Below are 27903 nucleotides of genomic sequence, written 5' to 3'. Positions count from 1 at the left end.
CCCCTTTAACTGCTCATCTGTATATGCGTTTTCTCCAGACTGAAGCACAGAAGGGTGTCATTACATTCAGCTGAGCTAGCACTACATGGCATTGTGCCAAGAGGGAGATTCTGCAGTCAGATTCCCTTTATGCTCTTTTGACAAATTATTATAAAGTGGTTATTAAATGGATTTGTGGTTCAGGTCATTCAGCGTCGTTTTTACTTCCAGATGGCATTATATATGTACCTGAATCCAGGAGATCTTCAACTAACTTCACATTTCCTGAAGTGAGAGCATTCTTAAGAGATTCTTCACTGCTTTCAATGTCCAACTTTGTCTTGGGTTCCAGTAAATAAAATTAACAGTAACAGTTAGTTTAGAAGAGCATAGCAAAAACATCATAAATGTAGCTAGTAAGAGGTTTTAGAAAGCGAGGCGGCGAAACGCGCGTCGAGGAGCCAGCCACCACCCAGCCCTGCCCCTATCCCGGCATGATCTGTCTTTCAAGTATACAAGAAGTTCATGCATTTTTGTTCCATTTCTGTCAATGTATTTAGGAATAATAATGGATGCATATATTGATTAGAGAGGATGCATTTCCCTGCTCACTAGGTTAGTTTACACCGGTCTAGTCCTTCATGCAGTGTCATTTCACTATTCATATGTAACCAGACATTTAAGGTTAGGTGGTGCTGCTAACTGAATGTCTCTGTGTATGTTGGTAACGATTATATATTTAATATGAATATGTCATTTTATCTTGTTATGAAATAAATAATACATTTTTTATTTCTGGGAATTAAGTTTACTCTTTTTTTTTGGGTGTGTAGATAATAGTAATTGAGTATCCCAGTTACATTGTTATAACTAATCTAGACCTAGTTGTGTGGTATTACTTATTTATAACTTGTTTACTGCCTAGCTAAAGTACGTTAAAAACACTATTTAGCAATATTAAAAATGAAACTCCACACGAATAGGCTAGTAAGGTGAACTGGAATTTTTACAGACTAATTATATGCTGATTCCTAGTGACACCCTACTACAAAGACTCCTTTATGTTTATGAGTATATAAAGTAAAGGATAATTCCTCTTGTGACCCTAAGAGAACGTATTGCACTCCATATACAGGGTTGTGGACCCCTTAGTAAGTGCTATCTAGGATCTCACACTCAGAGGATTTTTCCCTAACAGGCTCAATGTGAAAGCGAGAGTCAGTCTGCATGTATATCTTGTACTGCAGTCTAATGCTCGACGCGTTTCCCTTCCGACTATTGTCGGTAATTCATCAGGAGCATTAGACCTAGTGTTTGGCAGACATCAAACAGCGAGGCGTGCGCTGTTTAAATGGAGATATCTCCTCCCCTACTGTTGCCAAGCCTCTAACAGGCATCCAATAGGCGTACGATCGCTAGCTGGCCGCACCTATTGCTGTCATCATCACCAGTGGACAGGCAGTCCATTGCACAGCCATACGCGTCAGCTCTGCCTACTCCTATCAGCATTCGTCGCTATGGCAAGGGGGAGCATATAGTCGTGACGTTTGCTTGAGTCATCATCTGGGCTGGGACATATAATCCATCAGATCACTTCATGTTCAGGTAAAGCCTGTGTATGCATAAATCGGAACAAAGAAGAGAATTACCTGTCATAAGTCGTTACCAGAGTAACTAATGTAATAAAATCAATGCAGAAATCAATCCTACTTGAGACACAGAGTATCCCATTGTGTACAGTACCTTAAAAGTCCCCATAAGTCGCAGAAGCGTCAAACACTGACACTCATACTAGGACATCAGGGACATGTTTAGGTCTCACTTATGGGCATGCTTAGAACAATAGGGACACATTTGGGTCCCAATCAAAGGACAGTCTTCGTATATAATCAATATGGAGAGATCACAGTGGAGGAGAGTCATCAGAGGGAGCAAAAAGGAGATTTTTGTATAACTTACCAGTTAAATCTCTTTCTCGCTCTTCCTTGGGGGACACAGACCTTGGGTATAGCTCAGCTCCCTAGGAGGCGTGACACTAAGTAAAACTGTTAAGCCCCTCCTCCATCAACTATACCCTCAGCCTGGAGATAGAGGCTACCAGTTGCGTGTCCAAGTAGTGAAAGGATAACAACCAATAACGGAAACAACCAGCCAGCAACCCAACGGGGCGCCAGACCATAACCCTGTAACCAAACACAGAAGGGTGGGTGCTGTGTCCCCCAAGGAAGAGCGAGAAAGAGATTTAACTGGTAAGTTATACAAAAATCTCCTTTTCTCGCCCATTTTCCTTGGGGGACACAGACCTTGGGACGTTCAAGAGCAGTCCAAGAAGGGAGGGACCACAAACCCAAGGCGGAACACCACCGGAGCATCAGGAAACCGCTGCCTGCAAAACCAGGCGGCCCAAGCAGCATCCGCTGATGCATGCGTATGCACTCTATAGAACTTTGTGAAAGTGTGCAGAGAGGACCAAGTGGCTGCTTTGCACAACTGTTCAGCCGAGGCCCGATGCCTCTGCGCCCAGGAAGCTCCGACTGCTCTGGTGGAATGAGCAGTGACGCCGAAAGGCGGAGCTCTGCCCTTGGCTCGATAAGCCTCAGACACCGCCAGTTTAATGAAACGGGCAATAGCCACCTTGGAGACCGCCAAACCCTTGCGCGAACCCTCCGGAACCACAAACAGGGAGTCCGTGCGCCGAAAGGATCCGGTGACCTCCAGGTAAATCTTCAACGCCCTGACCACATCCAGACGGTGCAGTTCCCGTTCTCTGGGGTGGGAAGGAGAGGGACAGAGTGACGGAAGGACGATGTCCTCATTGATGTGAAAGGCGGAGACCACCTTTGGCAGGAAGGTCGGGACAGGCCAAAGCACAACCTTATCCTGGTGGAAGATCAGGAAAGGTTCGGAGCAAGAAAGAGCCGCTAACTCCGACACCCGTCGGAGAGACGTGATGGCCACAAGAAAGATGACCTTGCAGGACAGATGGCGAAGGGAGACCTCCCGTAAAGGATCGAAGGGGGCTGATTGGAGCGCCGAGAGCACCACATTCAGGTCCCAGGATGGAACTGGAGGCCGGTACGGCGGAACAGAGTGAGCCACCCCTTGTAAGAAGGTCTTAATTGGCCCTAGAGGGGCCAGGGGACGCTGGAGAAGAATAGACAGCGCCGAAATCTGTCCCTTCAGAGAACTGAGGCTCAGCCCCAGGTCCAGACCCGACTGGAGGAAGGACAGGATTGTGGGAAGAGAAAACCGGAGAGGTGGGATGCTCCGGGACTCACAGAACCCCAGATAGGACCTCCAAACCCGATAGTAGATCCTAGAGGATACAGGCTTACGAGCACGGATCATGGTGCGGACTACGTCCGCGGAGAAACCCCGTCGCGTTAAGACGGCGGTCTCAATAGCCACGCCGTCAAACGTAGCGAGCCTAAATGCTCGTGGAAGATCGGTCCCTGAGAGAGAAGGTCTTCCCTGGAGGGCAGTGGTCACGGTGCGTCTGCCAACAGCAACATTAGGTCGGCGTACCAAGACCGGCGTACCAAAATCGCGGGAACGCCCTCTGCCGCGATCCTCCGAAGAACCCGTGGCAGGAGGGGAAAAGGAGGAAAGACGTACAGAAGGGAGAATTTGCGCCACGGAAGGACGAGTGCGTCGGCGCTGTATGCCTTCGGGTCCCGTGCCCTGGCCAGGTATAAGGGGACCTTGTGGTTGAATTTTGAGGCCATGAGGTCCACGTCGGGGCGACCCCAGCGAAGACAAAGGGCTTCGAACACCTTGCATCGCTGTGAGTGCCTCCCTGATGGTTTATGTATGCCACAGCCGTGGCATTGTCCGATTGGATCCGAACAGGGTGGCCCCTCAGTAGATGGGTCCAGTGTCTGAGGGACAGAAGAATCGCCCTCAGTTCCAGAATGTTGATTGGAAGTCTGGACTCCGATAGAGACCAAACGCCCTGGACGGACCGGGGAGGGAAACCCCCCCCCCCCCCGTAAGCTGGCATCGGTGGTAATCACCAGCCAGTTCAGTGGAAGGAAGGACTTCCCCCTTAGAGGGATATGCAACCACCAGCTGAGGGAAGCCCGAGCCCAAACCGTCAGCCAGAGTTCCCTCCTGACAGAACTGCCAGGGCAGAGGAACGGGCAATGAGGGCACCCACATCAAGGGAGGCCTCACAGACAAATTTTCCGGCCTGAACAATTAGTTGGGCTAAGGAACGGAGGTCCTGAACAGGGACATCCGACCCTAACACCTGTTCCAGTTGCAAACCCCATTCAGAGACCGCTTTACCAACCCAGGCGGAGGCAAAGACCGGTCTAAGGGCCGAACCAGAGGCAGTAAATATGGCCTTGGAGAGGGATTCCGTACGACGGTCCTCAACAGACTGGAGGGAAGATCCGTCCTGTACAGGAATAGTAGTGCTTTTGGACAGGCGAGCCACGGGAGGATCAACCTTAGGCGGGGATGTCCACGTGGTCACAGTATCCGCTGGAAAGGGATAACAAATGTCCAGCTTTTTGGGTGTAATAAAGCGGACGTTAGGCCGAGTCCAAGCCTTGGATACCACAGAAGAAAAATCAGCGTGTATGGGAAAAACCTTGGAGGCCTGTCTGGGACGGAGAAAGGACACGCCGGCCTGTTCAGAGCTGGGGGGGTCATCGTGTAGCTTAAAGGTATCACGGATGCTAGTGATAAGATGCCCCACCGCGGACGCCAATTTGGACGGAAGCTCTGAGTCCATGTCCACGTCCGAATCCGCCAGTTCTCCCTCAGAAGGCGTATCCTTTTGAGAGGATAGACTTGACTGAGCTCGCACGCATGGCGGAGAGAGCGAAGCATCTGAGGAAGATGTGCGCTCAACCCTTGAACGTTTCTGAGTATGCCGGGCCCTGGAAGATTCGCTGGGAGGCAGGGAACCAGTGGGGGCGGCAGAAACGGTAGTCCCAGCGGGTGCGACAGGGATTGTGGCAGCCTGCGGGAGAGGCGGTCTATTCACGAGACGGCCCACTACGTGTGTAAGGCTTTCCACTGCCTGAGACAGAGACTTAGCCCAGTCAGGGGGTCCAGAGGCACCGGGGGGGCGCAGCGGGAAGCGGGCCCTGCACCGGGGCCTGACATGCAAGGATATGCGGCTCAGATTGCCCACGCGGAAAAGGTTCCCTACAGGCGGTACAGGCATGGTACCAGGGTTTGGGGGCACCCGTGGGATCTGACATGCTGAAATGTGGTCGTACTCTAATATAGAGACCACAAAGGGTTATAGCAGCTATGACCAGGAGGGTTAGGAGAGGGTTAACTGTCCTACCAGTGCCTCAGAAGAACGTCAGGAGTAGAGATGGTCCAGATCAGCAGAAGCAGTGAACAGCAGTGAGCAGCAGAGAGTGCCCACAGAAGCCGAGCGATGTACACAGGAGTTTAGAATCCCCCACCGTGTCCCAGCTTCCTGTCAGGAGTGAGGAAGCGCTGGAAACCTCAGCAGAAAGCGCGGGGAACAAGCTCCGCCCCCTCCAGCGCTTGAAATGTCTCCTGTGAAGGAGAACTTAGCTCCGCCCCCAAAATGACGCGCGCGCACGCGTAAGCCACGCCCCCTGCTGCCGAAACCGCTCTCAGGGCTAAGAAAAGCCAAATGCCAGAAAATAAAGGGCCCGCAGGCCCCTAGAGTGCGGCGATTTGCCCAGGTGGGTGACCCTTCTGCCACCATGTCCCTTGCCCCGCCGAGCCCGATCTGCCCATGTCGGGCATAAGCCCCGCCCCCCGTTCTCGGAACGGAGCGGGCGGCGGCGGCAAGGGAGAGAGGGAGAAGAGAAAAATGGAGTCAGCCCCCGAGTGAGGGGGAGGGGGGGGGGGAGAAAGATAGCAGCGTGGGGGGGAACGGCGTGGGGGTGCTGAGGATGCTGCTGTGCTGCATTGTCCCAAGCCTTGGATACCTGAGGGGAGCTGGGGAGGGTCTGCTGGAGCCCTGGTGATGTAGGGATGGTCTAGTCAGCAGATGAGCGCTCAGAATGAGCGACCACGGGTGCCCCCCTTACCCAGAGGGGTAGATGCTGCAGATAGGGACGGGGTATGGGCTGGAATAGCCATCTCACCGTCCGACGTCTTCACCCTCAGTCCTTTCCAGCAGGGTCGCCCCTTCAGCCACTGGCACCGCAGTGGCAGGAAGCTGGAAGAGGGGCTTGGCGTGCGGGCGACCCCCTAGCTGGCGGGATGTAGGGGAGCCATTGCTGCCCAGATCCTCCTATTGCTTCTGTGGGGGGAGGCAGCAGTGCAGATAAGTTGGCACTGGCGCAGCTCAACCCCGGGAGAGCAGAGAGGTCTAATGCGTCTCTGGTATCCCTAGGAAAAAATAAAATAACAAAATTAGAAGGAAAAGTAAAAATAACAAGGAGAAAACAGCCCTGCAGTAGCAGGGGTGTCTTGCCTCCTTGGACACTAAGCTAAAACTGGTAGCCTCTATCTCCAGGCTGAGGGTATAGCTGATGGAGGAGGGGCTTAACAGTTTTACTTAGTGTCACGCCTCCTAGGGAGCTGAGCTATACCCAAGGTCTGTGTCCCCCAAGGAAAATGGGCGAGAAATACCTATTCATGTTATAGGCCAAAGAGAAATTTCCTCATTCAATAAAAAATGCGAATGAAATAGCATCGTTCAAACCTTTTGGCTTAACAGTGTTTAGTGTGAAGATCCACTGTGCCTCCTTTATGAGAAGCACTGTATCAACGTCACCTCCCCTGGGTGGTGGTCTTACATGTTCGATGCCCTGAAATTTAAAGCAATCTGTTGTTCTTGGATGGCAAGTTGCTACATGTTGCGCAATAGGTGTATCACCAGAATTTCTGATCTTAAAAAGGTGTTCCCCTATGTGCCTCCTAAATTCACGCTTAGTTTTCCCTACATACTGTGATCCACAGATGCAGGTCGCAAGGTATACCACCCCTACTGCCTTGCAGTTAATAAAGGATTTGATGTTATACTCATATCCTGTGGTTGAACTCGTAAAATATGTACCCTTTAAAGGGGTTGTCCGGGTTCAGAGCTGACCCGGACATCCCTCCATTTTCACTCAGGCAGCCCCCCTGACATGAGCATCGGAGCAGTTCATGCTCCGATGCTCTCCTTTGCCCTGCGCTAAATCGCGCAGGGCAAAGGCATTTTTAGGAGTTCCGGTGACGTACCGGGGCTCTCCATGGGGCTGACAGGAACCCCGGTTACGTCACCGGCACTGAAGGGCGGGATTTAGCTCTGCCCTAGCCAGTAAAATGGCTAGGGCAGAGCTAAAGCCCGCCCCTCAGAGCCGGTGACGTCACCGAACACACTGCCGGGCGGAAATTACCGCCCGGCAGTGTGTTATTGAAAACAAAAGAGCCCGTGCCCTGCGTGATTTAGCGCAGGGCACAGGAGCGCATTGGAGCATGAGATGCTCCGATGCAAGGCTCAGGGGGGCTGCCTGGGTGAAAATAATACCCTTATTTTCACCCAGGCAGCCCCCCTGAGCCTTGCATCGGAGCATCTCATGCTCCAATGCGCTCCTGTGCCCTGCGCTAAATCACGCAGGGCACGGGCTCTTTTGTTTTCAATAACACACTGCCGGGCGGTAATTTCCGCCCGGCAGTGTGTTCGGTGACGTCACCGGCTCTGAGGGGCGGGCTTTAGCTCTGCCCTAGCCATTTTACTGGCTAGGGCAGAGCTAAATCCCGCCCTTCAGCGCCGGTGACGTCACCGGGGTTCCTGTCAGCCCCATGGAGAGCCCCGGTACGTCACCGGAACTCCTAAAAATGCCTTTGCCCTGCGCGATTTAGCGCAGGGCAAAGGAGAGCATCGGAGCATGAACTGCTCCGATGCTCATGTCAGGGGGGCTGCCTGAGTGAAAATGGAGGGATGTCCGGGTTAAGCTCTGAACCCGGACAACCCCTTTAAGATCACTTTGCAGGCTATGCAATTCCCACATTTATATGTGCCATTTGGTATATTTGCCCCTAACCAGGTCTCATTTTTTGGAGAGTTAAAGGCACTGTGGACCACCTTATCCTTAATGTTTCCACCACGGCGGTATGTGATCATGGGATACCCACCCACTAGGTGTCCAACATCTGGGTCAGTTTTAAGAATCTCCCAGTGTTCAGTCAGCAGTGCACGCATCTCCTTGTGCGCCGTGTCAAAGGTTCCTATGATGCGTAACAGTGCATCCTCAGATGTCCTATTTTTAGGATGCAAGAGATGTTCCCTATAACATGCAGCCGCATGTTGATAGGCCTCCTTCAGAACGGGTTTAGGGTATCCCTTCTCAACAAACCGTTTTTTCAAGGTCTATCTGCTGACATCAAGGACTACTGTGTTTCCCCCCCTTGTCCGAAGGCTTTATCACAATACTTGAGTCTCGCTGTAATTGTGATAATGCTAGTTGCTCCTAGTTGTGTCCCTATTGTTCTAAGTATGTCCATAAGCGAGACCTAATAACATGTCCCTGATGTCCTAGTACAGTGATGGTGAACCTTTTAGAGACCGAGTGCCCAAACTACAACCCAAAACCCACTTATTTATCACAAAGTGCCAACACGGCAATGTAACCTGAATACTACAGTCCAATATAGTATATCTTCCATGTACGTTATCATTTATTATAATAGCCTGCCTACATTCAATGCATCACTTGTGCCGTTCATAGTGTCCCTGCACTGATGAATAGCAGGAAAAATCTAAGGCATTCTGATACACCATAGACTTTTTCCAGAGTGTGGGTGCCCACAGAGAGGGCTCTGAGTGCCGCCTCTGGCACCCGTGCCATAGGTTTTCGCCACCACTGTCCTAGTATGAGTGTCAGTGTTTGACGCTTCTGCGACTTATGGGGACTTTTAAGGTACTGTACACAATGGGATACTCTGCGTCTCAAGTAGGATTGATTTCTGCATTGATTTTATTACATTAGTTACTCTGGTAACGACTTATGACAGGTAATTCTCTTCTTTGTTCCGATTATGCATACACAGGCTTTACCTGAACATGAAGTGATCTGATGGATTATATGTCCCAGCCCAGATGATGACTCAAGCAAACGTCACGACTATATGCTCCCCCTTGCCATAGCGACGAATGATGATAGGAGTAGGCAGAGCCGACACGTATGGCTGTGCAATGGGCTGCCTGTCCACTGGTAATGATGACAGCAATAGGTGCGGCCAGCTAGCGATCGTACGCCTATTGGATGCCTGTTAGAGGCTTGGCAACAGTAGGGGAGGAGATATCTTCATTTAAACAGCGCACGTCTCGCGTGCGATACGGCCACTACAGTGCCAGGAGGCTTGCTGCTGCACGTACGATATCGGAAGCGTGCAGCGTCTCTCTAGTCAGAAGACCTAAAAGTGTTTGGCAAAATCATTGCATACCCAACATCATGGTCGCAATGTATGACGTCTGCCAAACACTAGGTCTAATGCTCCTGATGAATTACCGACAATATTCGGAAGGGAAACGCGTTGAGCATTAGACTGCAGTACAAGATATACATGCAGACTGACTCTCGCTTTCACATTGAGCCTGTTAGGGAAAAATCCTCTGAGTGTGAGATCCTAGATAGAACTTACTAAGGGGTCCACAACCCTGTATATGGAGTGCAATACGTTCTCTTAGGGTCACAAGAGGAATTATCCTTTACTTTATATACTCCTAAACATAAAGGAGTCTTTGTAGTAGGGTGTCACTAGGAATCAGCATATAATTAGTCTGTAAAAATTCCAGTTCACCTTACTAGCCTATTCGTGTGGAGTTTCATTTTTAATATTACTAAATAAAGTGTTTTTAACGTACTTTAGCTAGGCAGTAAACAGTTTTTGAGTAGTACGTCTACAAGATTATTATATTTAAGTGAATCAGTCTTGAAGTTGCGCTGATCGGCCGCTCTGGAACCAAGTCACGCGACAAGCCTTCATCCGCCAACGTCATATCCATCAGAGCTGCTGTATGATATGTTGTCATGGTACGGGACGAGACACAGATCAGCGATTAAAGAGAAAAAAGGGGTCAGCAGCTCTCACCTGCCCTTCCTCCAGCTGTGAGCATGGATAACCCGAGGCAACGGGTGACTGAATGCAAATAATGTTTGAAGGAATCCAGCTCCACTTGTGTAAAGGAATATAAATTTATTTTGCTTTCGATAAAATCTCATCCATCAGTTACAAAAATAGCAGTCTTGTCTACGCGTTTCGGGCTACCAAAGACAAATGTCAACCCTTCCGCATGACACAGTGTCATGAGGAAGGGCTGAAATTTGTCTTTGGTAGCCCAAAACGTTTAGACAAGACTGCTATTTTTGTAACTGATGGATGAGATTTTATCGCAAGCAAAATAAATTTATATTCCTTTACACAAGTGGAGCTGGATTCCTTCAAACATTATTTGCATACAGATCAGCGATTATAGCGACGGGTGTGTATGTAAGGAAGCGGAAGCTGGTTTCTTTCTCACATGATTTCTAGTTTTCTTTTTTTTTTGTAAATGAATTGTGAGAACGTTTTGCCAGTTTTAAAATAAATTGCACAGAGAAGATTTCAGTTTTGGCGCACGAACAGCAGCGGATGCAACAAATTTATTAAGAGGCGTTGGATCTTCCACTAGCAGTATTTTTACTAAGACTGATATGGGAGGCGCCAGTGTTTAGTAAATGACCCCCCCCCCCCCCCCCCAATGTTTTATTTAACTGAAAGGCATGTTTATGATGCCAAGGTGCCCTTTTTGACAACGTGCACCTATGATGGGCATACTCTGAACAACTCATTTATCAGGGTTTTCTGATAGAATGTCCCATTCCCTATGGGAGCGCCAAAGATAGCAGCGATCGGCTATCTCCAGCGCTCCCATAGAAAAAAATGAAAGGAGCGGTAGGGTACATGCCCAACCTGCCGCTCCATCAGAATGGGGGGGAATGGGAACCCTGTTCTTGGTGGGGCAACATGGAGATATTACTGTGTACTGTATGGGTTCATCAAGGAGACATTACAATGTATGGGGGCCACAACGAAACACGAGTACATTTTGAGTGTTTTTCCTCCTAAATGAGAATTTATCACAATATATATTGTTGTTATCAGTTATCATGATAAATTTCTTAATATTGTTAACTTGGGAATATTTTTGACATTGGCCAACCCTACTCCTGAATCCACCTCATCTGTGCATGCGCCAGGAAGACAACTAGTTTGGGCCCAGTACACAGCACCTCACCATTCCTGGGCTGCCGAAATGAGGTCCCCAGTCACAGACCAGACCAGAAACCGAGTAAAGGACACTATGTCAGTGGATGTAGTGTTGGACGATAACGATATTAAGAAATTTATTGCGATAACGATATATATCGCGATAAATACCCGTTTAAAAGAAAAAACCACAAGGAGACGTTGCACTGTATGGGGGCAGCCACAAGGAGACGTTGCACTGTATGGGGGCAGCCACAAGGAGACGTTGCACTGTATGGGGGCAGCCACAAGGAGACGTTATACTGTATGGGGGCAACAAGGAGACATGAGGGCAGCAGCCACAAGGAGACATTACAGTATGGGGGCAGCAGCCACAAGGTACTGAACCCTCCCCCCCTATGTCTTATGGCCACCTGTGTGACTGTGACTTGCCTGCCACCACCATACAGTAATTCCTTCTTGCTGGTCATGTGATGGGGGAGGGAGGGACTCATGATGGCTCATTCCCTGCCTGTTATTTCAATGTGCAGTGCGGAGCATGCAGCTAGTTGCAGGCAGGCATGAAGGACTGAGTGGGCCAAGCCAGTTGGACAGAAGACATATAATTGAGGTAATCCGATAGAGCTAGGCAGAGACATTACACCTTTAATAGCTGCCCGTCTGGTATGAGACGGTATGTATACTGGAAACTTTCTTCTGCAGGCAAGATATGTTTAGTCAAGATGGTGTGATGGGTCCCACTGGGTCTCGTAAAACCCCTTTAAACTTAACTTACCAGCAGCGCTTGTTATATCATAAATACAAAAAATAAAACTATTGGGGGGTCATTTATCAAACTGGTGTAAAGTAGAACTGGCTTAGTTGCCCATAGCAACCAGATTCCACCTTTCATTTTGGACAGTTCCTTTGGAAAATGAAAGGTTGTTGCTATTAACTGCTGACAGATACCAGTGGCCCCTTGAGAGCCAACATGGCTGACAAGTAGTAGCCAGATTACACAATTATAGCCTATAAAGATTCGGTGACAATGTAACACTTTCATGTTTAGCAGGAAGTCCCCATTCATACGACTAGATCTTTTTTGCGGTCCGCAAAACACGGATATCATCTGTGTGCGTCCCACATTTTGCGGTCCCGCACACTCCGCCCTTTGTTAGATATGCCTATTCTTGCCCGCAAAACAGACAAGAATAGGACATGTTCTATTATTTTTTGGGGGCGCAGGACAAACTTAAGGATGTGAACAGCACATGATGTGCTGACATGAATGGGTCCGCATCTAATCCGTGTTGTGGATGTGGACGGAAGATAAGGTCATACGAATGCACCAGTAGGTTAAGGCCACTCACGCACAGACAGTAGTGTGACGTAATGTCACAATGTCATGGTACGCCCTATGACAGTGAATGTGGTCGCGACCTGCAAGGTGACGTGCTCCCTTACTAATAGCATGTCTGCTTCATAGTCTGCTCAGAAATGCTTTGGGTGGGACTGCATGTAACGACTACCAGTTACACAATAATATGTATGCACATATCCCATACAGTGAGCGCCCACTAGTGACTGGGGCAGGCCGTCCGAATTTTATGATTTAAAGGGTTTATCTGGGAATTTGAGATTGATGGCCTATCCTCAGGATAAACTGTATTAGTAGAGGTGGTGCTGTTTTTAGAGCACTGCCTGTCTACACTTAGGGGCTTTGTCATCTATAAATTGGCCGAGTGTGCCTTATAGAAAACGATAAAAAATAAAAAATAAATAGTCTTGTCGGTAAGGTAATAATTAAGGATCAAACAGGATTTAATAGCCTGGTCACTATTTCTTATGGTTGAGGCAAGGGTCAAAAAATGACTGGCGATTTCTCACGACCCTAAATCCCTAGTCTCAGGTAGGGGAAGCCTAGCATGGCTGTATGTCAGAGCACTCGCCCTGAAAACAAGATTTTTGTATAACTTACCAGTAAAATCTCTTTCTCGCTCTTTCCTTGGGGGACACAGAAGACCTTGGGTATAGCTCATCTCCATAGGAGGCGTGACACTAAGTGAAGACTGTTAAGCCCCTCCTCCACAGCTATACCCTCAGCCTGGAGAGAGAGACTGCCAGTTGCGTGTCCAAGCAGTGAGAAAAGGCAAAGTCCAACAAGGAACCAACAAGCCAACAACCCGACGGGTAACAAAAACTCGGAAACCGTACAGAGAAAAAAACAATGAATGGGTGGGTGCTGTGTCCCCCAAGGAAAGAGCGAGAAAGAGATTTTACTGGTAAGTTATACAAAAATCTCGTTTTCTCGCCCAGTTTCCTTGGGGGACACAGAAGACCTTGGGACGTTCAAAAGCAGTCCAAAAGGGGGAGGGACCACAGCACCAAGGTGAAGCACCCGAAAGGCACCAATGAACCGCCGCCTGCAAACCCAGGCGGGGCAAGGCAACATCTGCCAAAGTCAAAGTATGCACCCTGAAGAACTCGGTAAGGCGCGTAAGGTAGACCCGTGGCCGCCTTGCCCAAATGCATGGCCGAAGCCCAATGCCTCCGGCCCAGGAGGCACCAACCGCTCTGGTGAAATGAACGGTGACACCAAAGACAGAATCCTGCCCTCGGTGCGGTAACCTCATCGATAGCCAAACCGATCAAGCGGAGGAAAACCACCCTGGAGTCCGTCAACCCTATGCACAGACCTCCTGGAAACCCAAGAGGCCGAACGGCTACAAGAGTCGGAGATCCCCAAGTAAAAACGGCAAGGCCCAAACAGGTGAGGTGTTGAAGCGAAAGGCAAACACCACCTACGGAAGGAAGGAAGAAACGGGATGTAGAACAGCCCTGTCCTGGAAAAGACAGAAGGCTCGTAACAAAAAAAGGACCATCCCGGCACCCGTCAGAGACACGACTGATACGGAACACAACCGTACAGGACAGAAGGGGTAGAGAGAACTTCTGTAACGGCTCCAAGGACAAGATTGGAGCGCCGAGAGCTCAGTATATAGTCCCTAGGGCGGTACCGAAGGACAGCACAGAGGAACCAAAGAGCCACTCCGAGGAAGAAGGTCTTGGCAGGCCGAGAGGGCCGAGAACGCTGGAAGAGGAAGAACAGCGCCGACACTTGACACCTCAAGCAAAAGACCGAACCATGGGGAGAGAAATTCAGAGTGGGGAATGCACAGCTTCCCACAGAAACCCAGACAAAAAAACCTAAGTCTTACGACAGATCCTGGACGAAACACAGCCAGGAGTGGACAGCAGCGAACCCGCTAGAGTCGCCTGGCAAGCGGGCGAAGACCCAATGTGATCAGGCGCAGACCAGCAACACAGGCAGAAGGGTCGACAAAACTAGACCCGTCGGCCCTCGAACAACGTTATCCCGTATCCACCCGAGTGGGGGAGCAGGACAGATGGAAAGAACCCAAAGGATCCGCCAGATGCCAGGAGAAGACAGGCTAAAGTCCATGCTGATGTAACCACGTTGTACCGTCCCGGTGTGGGAGATCAAGGACAATCTGGACCGAAAAGGTAGTCCCCCCAAGTTATCGAGAAGGTAAGTCTACAGCAGGACCATCGTCTTAGAATGGGCCACGCAATCTGCACCCAGCGGGAGGACATAACGCGGTAGACTCGGTAAATAGGCACACAGCTAATACAGCCAGTGTGAACAAGGGAGACAGTACGAGACCAAAAGGAACACCAGAACCATCCACATGAACAACCATGCTCTCCCCAGAGGGGAGGACAGCGAAGAACAGCCTCTGAAATCTGGCGGGAAGCCACATTGGAGCGATCTGTACCGAGCGGGAGCCAAACAAGGCCGGCGAGATAAGGCAGTCGAGACAGAGGCCGGCATAACACCCTCCAACCGAAAGGAGGAGGAGTGGGCAACAGGGAAGCCATAGGACCGCTCAAAAGCAGAACCCGCTATACTGTGAGACGCCCGGTCCACCACCTCGCAGAAGGCGAGTACCTTGAAGAACCCAAGGCGGAGGTCCTCCGGACCCGGGTAACTGAGCACCCAAGAGAAGTTGGGTGACCTTCCGAGAAGAGCAGCCCGAACCTGGTAGCAGATCAGACAGAAGCGTAGAGGCGCCAAGAGGAAGGACTCATACCACACTGCATCCGAAGAGGAGGAAATTGCAGCAGGCAAGGGAACCGCAGTCCCGCCAGAGCAAACGAAGAATTCGAGAGGCGCTGCAGACAACAGCACTCTCGACTATGTGACCACCAGCGCAGGGAAGCAATGCCGCAGAAGGACGAATGGGCATGCATCTAGGACCCACGAACACTCCCTGGAATGTGAATGAGCACCACCCAGCTCGGTGCAGCAGAGAGCAATAGAACCTGTTCGGTCATGAGGACAGAATGAAACTCCTTAGGGACGAGTGCAAGGCTTGCGGCAAGCATTGCATCCCAAGAAACAAAAGGTATGCCGCAGGAAGCAGGTGAGGCATACGTACGAGCAGCCCCGTAAGCAGCGAGAAGGCCAACCCACCTAGAAAAAAGGGGGGCTCGCCCCAGAGTGCCACAGCATGTACGGAATTGCAAAGTGCAACCTGAAAGGGAGTTATGCACAAACCTAAGGGGGGAATTGTACCTGGCCAACAGCAGTCGGCAAGAGTGCAAAGGCCCGTCCCAAAAGGAAGTGATGCCTAAGGCCGTACCCACTTCAGAGAAGCAGGACATACCCTATAAACCAGCAGGAACGCAGGAGGTCCACCTAGCGAAAGGGTAACATGAACAGGGTATCCTAGCATTAAGTGAGTGTGCCACAATACACCCAACACTGAACTCAGCGAGAGTGCAACTACTCTGCCAACGAAGGGGGACATGTACAAGTCCAGCACAGCCATATAAGGACAGCCGTAAATTTCATGAGCGTGCCAAATTCTGCCCTTGAAATGAGGGGTGGTCACGCACAAGGCCAGCACCGTATCCAAAGGAAGTGCAAGCGTTCCACCCCTGTTAGAGGGCCATTCTCATGGCCAGCAATGTATCCGGTGAGAGTGTAGCATGCCGCCCAGAAAAAAGGGGGGTAAAGCACATGGCCAGCATCTCATCCAGGGAGAGTGCGAGCACACCGCCATGCATGGGAGTCATACACATGGCCAGCAACGTACTGGCGAGAGACAAACAGTCACTAAGAATGCGTGCATGTCGCCTGAGGAAGGAAGGCAAGCCCCTGGCTGGCAGCGAATCCAGCAAGAGTGTGTACACCGCCCACGGAAGAGGGGTCATGCATATGGCCGACAGCGGATCCAGCGAGAGAGTGCAAGCACCCTGCCATGTATGGGGCACATGCACATGGCCAGCGACGTACCTGCGAGGAAACAACCACAGACAGAGGGATGTATGCAAGCTGCCTGAGGGAAGGAGGCATACCCAAGGCCGGCAGGGAACCCAATGAGAGTGCAGCATACCGCCTAAGAAATGGCCGGCAGCGAAACCAGTGAGAGTGCAGCATAATAACATAGTACATAAGTACATCATAGCACATCAGTGAGAGTGCAGCATTCCGCCTATGGAAGGGGGTCGTGCACATAGCCAGTACCGTATCCGGTGAGAGTGCAGTATTCCGCCTAAAAAGGGTCATGCACATGATCGGCAACAGATCCAGTGAGAGTGCTGCGTTCCGCCCAGGAAGGGGGTCACGCACATGGCCGGCCCACGCACATGGCCGGCAGCGAATCCAGTGAGTGCTGCGTACCGCCCACGGAAGGGGGTCACGCACATGGCCGGCAGCAAAAACCAGAGAGTGCAGCGTTCCGCTTATGGAAGGGGGTCGTGCACATGGCCAGCACCGTATCCGGTGAAGGTGCAGTATTCCGCCTAAGAAGGGGGTCATGCACATGGCCAGCCAGGGAGAGTGCAGTAGCCCGCCTAGGAGGGGGGGGGATGCACATGGCAGGCACCATAACTGGAGAGACGATGAATGCTGCCTGCAGAAGGGCCGAACGCACTTGGCCAGCACCGTATCCTGGAAGAGGCAAGAAAAAACCGCCTAAAAGGGGAAATACCCTAGCAGCGATGCAGGCTGGGAGCACAACACCATGCCGCCTGTGGAAAGAGGTCATGCAGACATGCAGCATTACTGATGAGGCTGCAGCGTCCTGCGCAGTCTAATAGAAATCATGATCTATTATTAAATTTTTTTATTTTTTATTTAATTATTTATTTATTTATTGAAAACACAACCTCTGAGGCTAAAGGGGAGCCACCATATAGGGGCACCTGAGAGACAGGAGAAAAGGGGGCCAACTAAACAGACCCATTTTTTTGGGGGGGCCGGCCTGTACCCCAAAGGGTTAACAGGAATCCGGCCTGGAGGGCGGCGTGCGATCCCCTGGGGGCGGAGGAACCTCCAGGCGGGAAAAATTCGCGCCTGGAGAAGTTCCCGCCCCCTCCACCAGAGACCGGAATATTGCGGCCTAGTAGGCCGCGAAGCCGGGGGCTAAGTTGCCGCCCCGGCCCGTTATACCGCCGGGACCTGAGGCGGAATGCTGCGGCGTCCTGCCGCTTCAAACCGGCCGCGGGAGCCCACCCCGCGGGCCGGTCGGAAATGCGGCCCAGCAGGCCGCGAAGCATGGGACCAAATTTGCGGGCCCCGCCGACCGGCACCTGCTGGGGCATAGTCAAGCCCAATGCCGGCCGCGGGAGCCCACCCCGCCGGCCGGAAGAGACAGGGACCCGGAATGGCGTTTGCCGGCCGCGGGAGCCCACCCCGCCGCCGGACGAGACAGGGGCCGGAATGGCGGCTTGCTGGCCGCGGGAGCCGCGGAGCCTAAAAATTTCTGCCGCACCGGAATATTAGTGCACACTCCGGTAAGGCCCAATGTGATGGGGGGGGGGGTTCAATGTGAGGCCCAATGTGAGGCCCAATGTGAAAGAGCAGATTGCCGCACTGCGGCACCCCAGGGGCCAGCCTAGGTCCAGCAGGGGAAGGGTCCAGAGGCCCAGTATGGGGGGGTCAGGCACGCAGGAGACCATTGGGTGGGGGGTGGGGGACGTAGGGCTGGAGAAGCCACTCTCTTACCACAGCCGTCTTCACCCTCGGTCCATTCCAGCAGGGTCGCCCCTTCAGCTACTGGCACCGTAGTGGCAGGACGCTGGAAGAGGGACTTGGCGTGCGGGCGACCCTTGCGCTGGCGGGATGTAGGGGAGCTAGGCTGCCCAGATCCACCTTGCCTTCTGTGGGGGAGGCGGCAGTGCGGAGACCGGCACTGGGGCAGCTCAACCCCGGGAGAACAGAGAGGTCTAGTGCGACTCTGTTGTCCCTGATGTTCTGGAACAAAAAGAAAAGAAAAAAGTAAAAATCAAAAATTTAACAAGGAGAAAAGAGCCCTGCAGAGCAGGGAGTGTCTTGCCTCCTTGGACACTAAGCAAAAACTGGCAGCCTCTCTCTCCAGGCTGAGGGTATAGCTGTGGAGGAGGGGCTTAACAGTCTTCACTTAGTGTCACGCCTCCTATGGAGATGAGCTATACCCAAGGTCTTCTGTGTCCCCCAAGGAAACTGGGCGAGAAAAGAGTGACCCCCAGCCTGATAAGGCACACTCAGCCTATTTATAGATGACCTATCGGCCTCTTCCTAGGGCAGTGACATCACTATATCAGTCATGTAACCTAGGGGTAGCTCAGTCCTATTCAAGTTAACAGGGCTGATCTGCAATACCAAGCACTGCCACTATACAGTGTACGGCGCTGTGCTGGGAGAGCTGTGAGTAGACCACAGTGAGTGCAGCAGCCTCTTCAAACAGCTGATTGGTGGGGGTGCAAGGAGTCGAAAAGGAAATTTGGAGCTAGATAAATATATTCTCCTGCCACCTCCAATAACCACTTCACTAGCCCATTCATTTCTATGGGGCAGCAAAAGCATCTATTGCTCCATGCCGTGGCCGCGCAACAACAAAAAAAAAAAATATAGAATATGTCCTAATCTTGTCTGCAATTGTGGACAAGAATAGGCATTTTCTATGATAGCCGCGGCATGTGCGGTCCGCAAAGTGCAGACCGCACATGGGCCGGTATCCGTGTTTTGTGGATCAGAAAACACAACGTTCATGTGAATGTATCCAAAACTTGTGCAGATCTTCTTATACCTTAGTTCTGTGCAGCCTCCTGGTTTTGGCTCACAATCACCGACTGCGTGAAAGCTGCAGTCTAAGGGTTCATGCACACGAATGCAATTTGCGGCCCCCAATGCACGGAGAACGTTCGTGAGGCCTCAGGGACGGATCAAGACCCATTCAACAGCACACAGAACGATGTCCGTTTATTGCAGAGCCGCATATGTGGTCCGCAATATGGAACCCATACGTTCGTGTGAATGAGACCTAAGGCCTAGTTATCTGGTCAGTGATTTACATCAGTGATTGCGAGTAGGGAGGAGAGAAGTTTGAAAAATTTGATTCAGCAATGTTGCTGAAGTTAGCCAAGAAATTAAATTTATTTTGAATTAATTCATCACGAATCTCTATGAAGGCAGAAAGGCCGCTATGCCTTAGGGTACGGCCACACAGAGCGGCCATGCTTAGGTCGAGTTGTGGCTATGCTGCAGTGAAGAACTGCATGGCCAATTAGCCGCAGTTGCCTTTCAGGTAATAATGAAGGCTGCACTGTATAGTCTGTCTTCATTGTTAATGGCCGCAGGGCACCTTTAATCACCTTTAAACAGGGGCTGTTGCTGGTATGGGGTTTGGCTGGTTAGGTGGGGGCACAAAATGGTCTGCAATCTCGTGCAGGACATGGAGCTGGAGGTCATCATTAAGACCTGGCCCCCCTAAGGGTGCAGACTGGATGGTATTGGTTGGCATGCTGGCACTGGAATAATAAAGGCTTCCATCTTATTGGTATTGAATTGCATATCTTAGTTTTCGGCTGATGTAAGAATAAGTAAATGTAGGAATAAATAAATAAAACTGAAGCAGACTATGTCTCCCTGCACTCTCCCTCTCCAATATTCTTCTATTAGTCGTTTTCAGGAACACTGTCCCAAGCACATGATCGCTTGTCACATCTCTCCCTATGCTGAGCTCACAGGACAATGGTGGAGACCGCACAGGATGAGGGTTTTATAGGACTGTGACATCACAGGGGATGGCTATCTGCAGAGTGGCTGGCTGCACGGTGTTATAGGTGATCTTGTGTTCTCGGGCTTCTTACTTTCACTTTGAAACATATGCAGCTGACGTGTTAGGAAAAATTGATTGATTTAATTTTTATTTTTTTGGGGAAAAATTTATATTGAATAAGCGCAAGGAGAGTCAGATTCCTTGCAAATCAAAGTTTTTCCAAACTTCAGACCAAATTCCGCTTCAAATGATTCGCTCAACACTAATTGTTAGACAAAACCAGGAGTGAAGGCTATACAGAAATAAGGCATAAGGGCTGTATGAAGGAGTCCTCATGTGGAATCATTCATTTCAATGGGGCCGCAAAAGATGCGTGCTGTCCGCATCCATGGTTCCATTCCGCAGAAAAGATAGAGCTTGTCCTATTCTTGTCCACAATCGCGGACAAGAATAGGCATTTTCTATTATGGTTGCGGCCATGTGCAGTCCGCAAATTGCGGAACGCACACGGCCGGTATCCTCGTTTTGCGAATCCGCAAAACACACAACGGTCGTAGGCCTTATTCACACGTCAGTATTTTAGTCTGTGTTTTACATCAGGGATTGTGAGCCAAAACCAGAAGTGGAGGCTACAAAGACATAAGGTATAATGGAGAGATCTGCACCTGTTCTGCGTTTTGATCCACTGGTTTTGGCTCACAATCACTGACCAACTCTGGGTATTAGGCTAGGTCTACACGACGACATTTGTCGCGCGACATTTTGTTGCACCAATGTCGCGCGACAATTTTTATAATGGCAGTTTATGGTGTCGCACTTGGACATACTGCGACACAAGAGTAGCAAAAAATCCATTCAAGATGTATTTTTCTGCGACTGTCGCGTCTCAGTCGCAGCGCGGCACCATACACTAGCATTATTAAAATTGTTGTGCGACACATGTTGCAGTGTAGTTGCGACTTATTTTCGTCGTGTAGCCCTTGCCTTACTCAGGACTCCAGATGGCGACCAAAATGGTTGCCAATGCGACTTAGAATTTACAAATGGCGACAAGACTTTTTAGTCTTGTCGCCATTTGCGACTAGACCCACCGCCGCAGCTCTGCCATTGAATACAGCGGCGGGCACAGGAGCTGATAGTTCCCTGCCCCGCCGCCGATGTTCTTCTCAGCAGCGCAGTGGAGGAGTCTCCCTCCCCCTGTGCTGCTGCCGCCACCGCCTCCGCCAATAAGAAGAGAGACGGGAGGAGGAGGAGGAGAGGGGCTGTGGCCACTGCGCCACCAATGAAGATAACTGACCTGTTAATACAAATACAGGAGGCGGGTGCCGGAATCAAATAGCCGACACCCGACCTCTTTGACAGGGAGCTGCATCTGAGGGGTTAACTGCAGCGGATCGCAGCTCACTGCAGCTTATTTGATTCCGCCACTCGCCTCCTGTATTTGTATTAACAGGTCAGTTACCTTCATTGGTGGCGCAGTATAATAAACATTGGTGGGGCAGTGCCAATGAGGGTTAAAAAAATAAAAAAATATTAACTCACCTCCTCCAATTGATCGCGTAGCTGCCGATCTCCTGTTCCTTCTTCAGGACCTGTGGTGACGTCACTGAGCTCCATTACCATGGTGATGTATCATGTCATGTATCATGTCATGTATCATGTCATGTATCATGTCATGTATCATGTCATGTATCATGTCATGTATCATGTCATGTATCATGTGATGTCACCACAGGTCCTTTGACAGGTCCTGAAGAAAGAACAGGAGACCAGCTGCTACACGATCAATTGGAGGAGGCGAGTTAATTTATTAATTTTTTTTAACCCTCATTGGCACTGCCCACTGCGCCAATGTTTATTATATTGGGAGGGGGGTGCACTGCGCCACCAATGTTTATTATATTGGGAGGGGGGTGCACTGCGCCACCAATGTTTATTATACTGGGGTGTTGGGGGGGGGGGGGGGGCGCACTGCGCCACCAATGTTTATTATACTGGGGTGTATATAATGTTTATTATATTGACCTTCTACTGAGCATTCTGTATTCAGAATGCTATTATTTTACCCTTATAACCATGTTATAAGGGAAAATAATACAGTGAATAGACTATCACCTAGCAACCATGCGTGAAAATCACACCGCATCCACACTTGCTTGCGGATGCTTGTGATTTTCACGCAGCCCCATTAACTGCGTGAAAATCCGCCAATCTGGATGTGACTGAAAGCATTTGTGAGACGCATACGGATCAGTCTCACAAATGCATTGCAAGAACGAATCCATCTCTCCGCATGTCATGCGGACAGACGCATCCGTCTTGTATCTTTTTACACATTTTTACCGGTCGGCGCATGTGGATCCTGCATTCCGGTATTTTGAATGCCGGATCCGGCACTAATACATTCCTATTGGGAAAAATGCCGGATTTGGCATTCAGGCAAATCTTCAGGTTTTTTCGCCGGAGATAAAACGGTAGCATGCTACGGTTTTATCTTTTGCCTGATCAGTCAAAATTACTGAACTGAAGAAATCCTGATTTTTAGTCACCTTGTCACCCCAAAAATTAGGATAGGACTGTTCTATTATGGGCCAAACGTTTCATAAAATGCAAAATGCACGCGGCTTTTTTGGGTGTTTTATTTTTTTGCGTGGTATTGAGTATCGCAATACTTTTTTATGGTGACGAAAGCAAATCAAAATTTTGGTATCGACACAACAACACTACGCCGATCTGATCTGCGTAGCGTAAGCGTTGTCACGATACCAAAATTTTGATTCGCTTTTAATTTGACTCCTAAATTTTTCAGTTCAGGAGCCAATGGCTACTAGGTATTTTTTTTTAGTCTGGGGCACTGTTACTGCTAAATTACGTTACCTGGCTGCGGCACAAAGCCAATCACTGGCTTCTTCAGTGCTATGCTGAGGACAGTGATTGGCTGCGGCACTCCTGTGTTCTCGTGATGTCACCGCTGCAGCCAGATAAAATCAAAGCAGTGGCGCTGGGGGAGGTTTGCAGAAGGACCCATGTGTTGTCTGGTTTGTTCTGAACGTGCGCGAGGATTAGTCCCATTATCATTCAATACGCCTCATCCGCGGCTCCCTGTGCAGAATCCGCCACACGGTCATTATTTTTGCTCATTTACTTTTTCCATGACGCAGACAAAAACCTATGAACGTAATCTTATTAATGGGGTATAACATACACCACTTACTTGCACTGGATGCAGAGAACCGTGGCTTTGGCAAGGATTTAGGTGCAGAATCCGCACCTAAATCCTCACAAAATCCTGAGCATGTGAACACAACCATCCCAGTCCCAACATCCAGACCTCTACTGCAGTACACAGGCGGGAGACTTCATCGGCAGATGGACACTGGCTATGTACCTTACTCGTCTCCTGGTGGCTGTCAAAGCTCCACGAATCGTCACTGTCACTGTCCTCTCCGCCCCCGGGGACCGCATGATGCCTCCTCGCCGCCATCTTCTTCTCAGCGTCTTCAGATTTCCACCGCCGCCGTGCTTTTCTCGTCATACAATTAGAATTGCGCCCCCTGGCGGCTGCAGATGCCACACGTGACGCGCACTGGCGGCGGTGCTGCTGCAGGCAGACTCCAGAGGCATGGTCCGTGCGGCCAATCACACCCTCATGTCTCTATTATCTTTATACCAGTTATAATCCAAATATAATGGATTTCTACTGGAAAGCCCATGGGAAGGTGTATACATGCCCTAAGGGACTCTTTTGATCAAATGTATGTCTTTCAGGAACACAACATTAGTCGCCTCCATTTTGTTAGAGTCCACTTAAAACAGGCAAAGCAAGGCCCAACTGTGGCGATTTGCGGTAGAACCGTCAGCAGTTTTGCCTCTGTATTTGATGTGGCTTTGAATGCGTAGTCACAATCGTCTCGTGTTAATGCACCTTTCGGGTACGGTTACACAGAGTTTTTGGGTGCAGCACATGTCACGCACCCGTGTCACATCCAGGTATTGTAGTGTAGCCATAAGAATGAATAGAAACGCAGCAGCATTGGACTTTTTTGCAGTTCATATGTTGTGGTTGCAGAAAACATGCAAGTTGTACAACATCCCCATTCATGTTAGGGCTCATGCCCACGAACGGTCCGACATGTGGATCGTGGACCCATTCACTTGAATGGGGTCCACGATCCGCATCCTACGGTCTGCAATCCATAGTGCTTCCCTGGGCTTCCGATCCGTGCCTCCGTTCCACATCTCCCAGATTGCGGACCCATTGAAGTGAATGGGTCCGCGATGCGGGATGCACACGGCCGGTGCCAATGTATTGCGGAACTGTTTATGCGGGCCACAATACAGCCGGGCCGGGCAACGGCCATGTGCATGAGCCCTTAAACGGCGATACTTGGGCAATACACGGGCCTGCTCCCATGATCTCAGTAAAGCCACACCCTTTAGGCTCGTATTTTTTTTCCATATCTGAACTGCATTTTTTTGGGGTCAGATGTAGACCCATTCAGTTTCATGGGGCCACAAATGATGCGGACAGCACACCACGTGCTGTCCGTATCCGTATGTCCGTTCCGTGGCACCTGCAAAAAAATAGAACATGTCCTATTCTTGTCTGTTTTACGGAAAATGATAGGACTGTTCTATACTGGGCAGGAAGTTCTATTCCGCAAAACACAGATGGCCGGTATCTGTGGTTTTTATCCGTGCCGATTCTCAGAATATTTACCGGGTTGCAGCTGAATCTCCTCGGGTTCCCATCATAGATAGTGGGGCCAGCGAGTACCAAGTAGGTCCGGCAATGCCAGATCCACTCCCTGCAGGAACAGCATACCAGAGATGTAACCATATGGAATATGGTGACACGAGGGGAGCAGGTCACGTCTGCGGCCAGCGATTAGCTGCAGCAGCCACATGCTCCACCGTCAACAGGATGTTGATTTCAGATGAAAAGCCAGCTATGGAGCAATGGAGACCAAACTCAGCACTATTTTATATTGCATACGATGTTGTGGGAAGCTAGAAACAATTCTAAATGGGCTGAAATTGGAAAAATAACGCAATTCCTCCATATTTTTATGGTTTCATTTTTAGCGCATTTCCTATCTGGTAAAGTTTACATTTTAACTTTATTCTTAAAGGGTTTCTACCACTTTGATTTCACATAATTAGGTGTCAGACACTAGCGATCCGCTAGTGTCTGCTCTGCCAAACTATCCTGCTATAATAGCTTTTGGGGCAGCCGTTTACCTAAAAAAAGAACTTTTATTAATATGCTAATGACCCTCTAGGTGCTATGGGGGCGTCATTAGCACCTAGAGGATTGGTCTACCTTCTCAAGATGCCGCCGCCCAGCGCCTCCCTCCAGCCCGCCCATCTGCTTTAGAATGCATCGAACGGACGACTTCACGCGCATGCGCCGTGCGCGGCTGTATCCGGTGCATGCGCAGTGAATGTCCGACCGCTTCCCTGCTCAGACATCTCCACTGCGCCTGCGCCGATGGAGCGCTATGACGTCATCGGCGCAGGCGCAGTGGAGATGTCTGAGCAGGGAAGCGGTCGGACATTCACTGCGCATGCACCGGATACAGCCGCGCACGGCGCATGCGCGTGAAGTCGTCCGTTTGATGCATTCTAAAGCAGATGGGCGGGCTGGAGGGAGGCGCTGGGCGGCGGCATCTTGAGAAGGTAGACCGATCCTCTAGGTGCTAATGACGCCCCCATAGCACCTAGAGGGTCATTAACATATCCATATAAGTTCTTTTTTTAGGTAAACGGCTGCCCCAAAAGCTATTATAGCAGGATAGTTTGGCAGAGCAGACACTAGCAGATCGCTAGTGTCTGACACCTAATTATGTGAAATCCAAGTGGTAGAAACCCTTTAAGGGCAGTAGGATTACAACAATATCATATTTTTATACTTTTTAAGTATTTTATGTTTTACTGCTTTTTTCTTTACATAGACATATTCTGAACCCCCATAACTTTTTAATATTTATGTCCTTTCATTCAGTTTTATAAGGGAGGTGAAGCTACCAAAAACTAGCAAATCGGCTATTTAGATTCTTTTCTGTTATGCCGTTCACTGTAAGGGATAAACACGTTAAAAATTTTTTTTTTAAGAAAAGCATTCTGGGACACAGCGATACCAATACCAATTACCGTTCACAATTGTAGCCTATGGGAGAATCACTACTTTCCTATCAAGCCTCTAAAGCCGGCATCTCTAACTGCGGCCCTCCACAATGCCCTGCTGTAGGCTGTCCGGGCATGCTGGGAATTGTAGTTTTGCAACAGCTGGAGGGCCGCGAGTTTGAGATGCCTGCTCTAAAGCTTCAAAAGAACCAATGCTGACATAGCAACTGAACAGCATCCATGATCTCATCGCAGGTTAGCCATTTGGTCTCCAGGAGCACAGCACCCCACTAATTGACCATTCAAATGCCGTGGTCACAATTGATTGCTAATCAAGGACTTTGTTTAAAACAGTATGCACTTGGTGGCTATGGCACCTGCTCAGTTCCTGAGCAGGCACCATCTTTGAAGGCTATGTACACCTTTGGGGGCTATGTGGCCCCACAAAAAAATAGAACATGTCCTATTCTTGTCTGCAGCCACGGACAAGAAAAGGCATTTCGTTTATAGTGCCGTCCATGTGCGGTCTGCAAAATGCGGAACGCACATGGCTGGTGTCCGTGTTTTAGGGATCCGCAATTTGCGGACCGCAAAACAATTGTGGACGTGTGAATGGACCCTCATCTGTAATTTACTGAGAGGTCATAAACACTTATGTAAGCCACATTATTACCAGTAACATAAGAACTGAGATATGAGTGTTATAATGTCAGAGATAAGGAGCCCACCAAGAGTCAGAAAATTAAGATCCCTCTATTACAGCATGTCAGCCATGTACAGATAAAATGACTCCATATTTTGAATAAAGACCAATTGAAAAAATAATTTTTACCTCATAATGAGTATAATGCAATAATCGAAAAAAATTGCCCCCAAGGGTGTACATCACCTTTTAAAGACCTGTCAGCTGCGGTACATGTACAGCGGATGTTTGGAAGGGGTTAAGACTAGGGTTGTCACGATACCAAAATTTAGATTCGATTTCGATACCATAAAAAAAGTATTGCAATATTCGATACCATTCGATACCACGAATCGCGCATTTTATTAATTTTTTTTTTCTGTTACAGCGTTCACCACATAGATTTTTTTTTATATTTTAATAGTTTGGACTTTTCGGACGTGGCGATACGTAATGTGCTTTTATTTATTTATTGTTTATATATTTTATATGTAATTGGGAAAGGGGGTGATTTATACTTAATATTTTGGTGGGGGATTTTTTACTTTTTATTTTTTTACTTTTTATTTAATAACTATTTTCCCCCTTAGGGGCCAGAACCTGGTATATTTTGATCTCTTGTTCTATTCACCCTGATAGATCTCTATTAGGATGAATAGGACTTCATACTCTGTGCACACGGCTGGGGCTCTGATCACAACTGCTACTGCACCACCCATGAGGAGGTGGGGGGGGGACCCTGTGGCCACTGCCACCAATGATTTAATACTAGGGGGGGTTGGGGGCGCACTGTGCCACCAATGATTTAATACTGGGGGTGTTGGGGAGGGGTGCACTGCGCCACCAATGATTTTAAACCATTAATACAAATAGAGGAGGCAGGTGCCG

At 49.6% G+C, this 27903-nt stretch overlaps 1 protein-coding gene across 1 annotated transcript in view; it reads right to left on the bottom strand.

Annotated features, from left to right (window-relative positions):
- The window catches only part of ASZ1 (ankyrin repeat, SAM and basic leucine zipper domain containing 1), a 122627-nt gene extending 98885 nt beyond the window's left edge, over positions 1–23742 (bottom strand). Inside the window, exons 1-2 of the mRNA XM_044277193.1 lie at positions 23596–23742; positions 229–319 (exon numbers count right to left, since the gene is read on the bottom strand). Of these exons, the coding sequence (XP_044133128.1) occupies positions 229–319; positions 23596–23742 (238 nt within the window). The remainder of the gene's footprint in view (positions 1–228; positions 320–23595) is intronic.
- Between the last annotated feature and the right edge of the window lie 4161 nt (positions 23743–27903).

This window comes from Bufo gargarizans, chromosome 2 (genome assembly GCF_014858855.1).
Source record: "Bufo gargarizans isolate SCDJY-AF-19 chromosome 2, ASM1485885v1, whole genome shotgun sequence".
Taxonomy (NCBI): domain Eukaryota; kingdom Metazoa; phylum Chordata; class Amphibia; order Anura; family Bufonidae; genus Bufo; species Bufo gargarizans.
The sequence above is the reverse complement of the archived record's forward strand: the minus strand, read 5'-3'. Positions and strand labels throughout refer to the sequence as shown.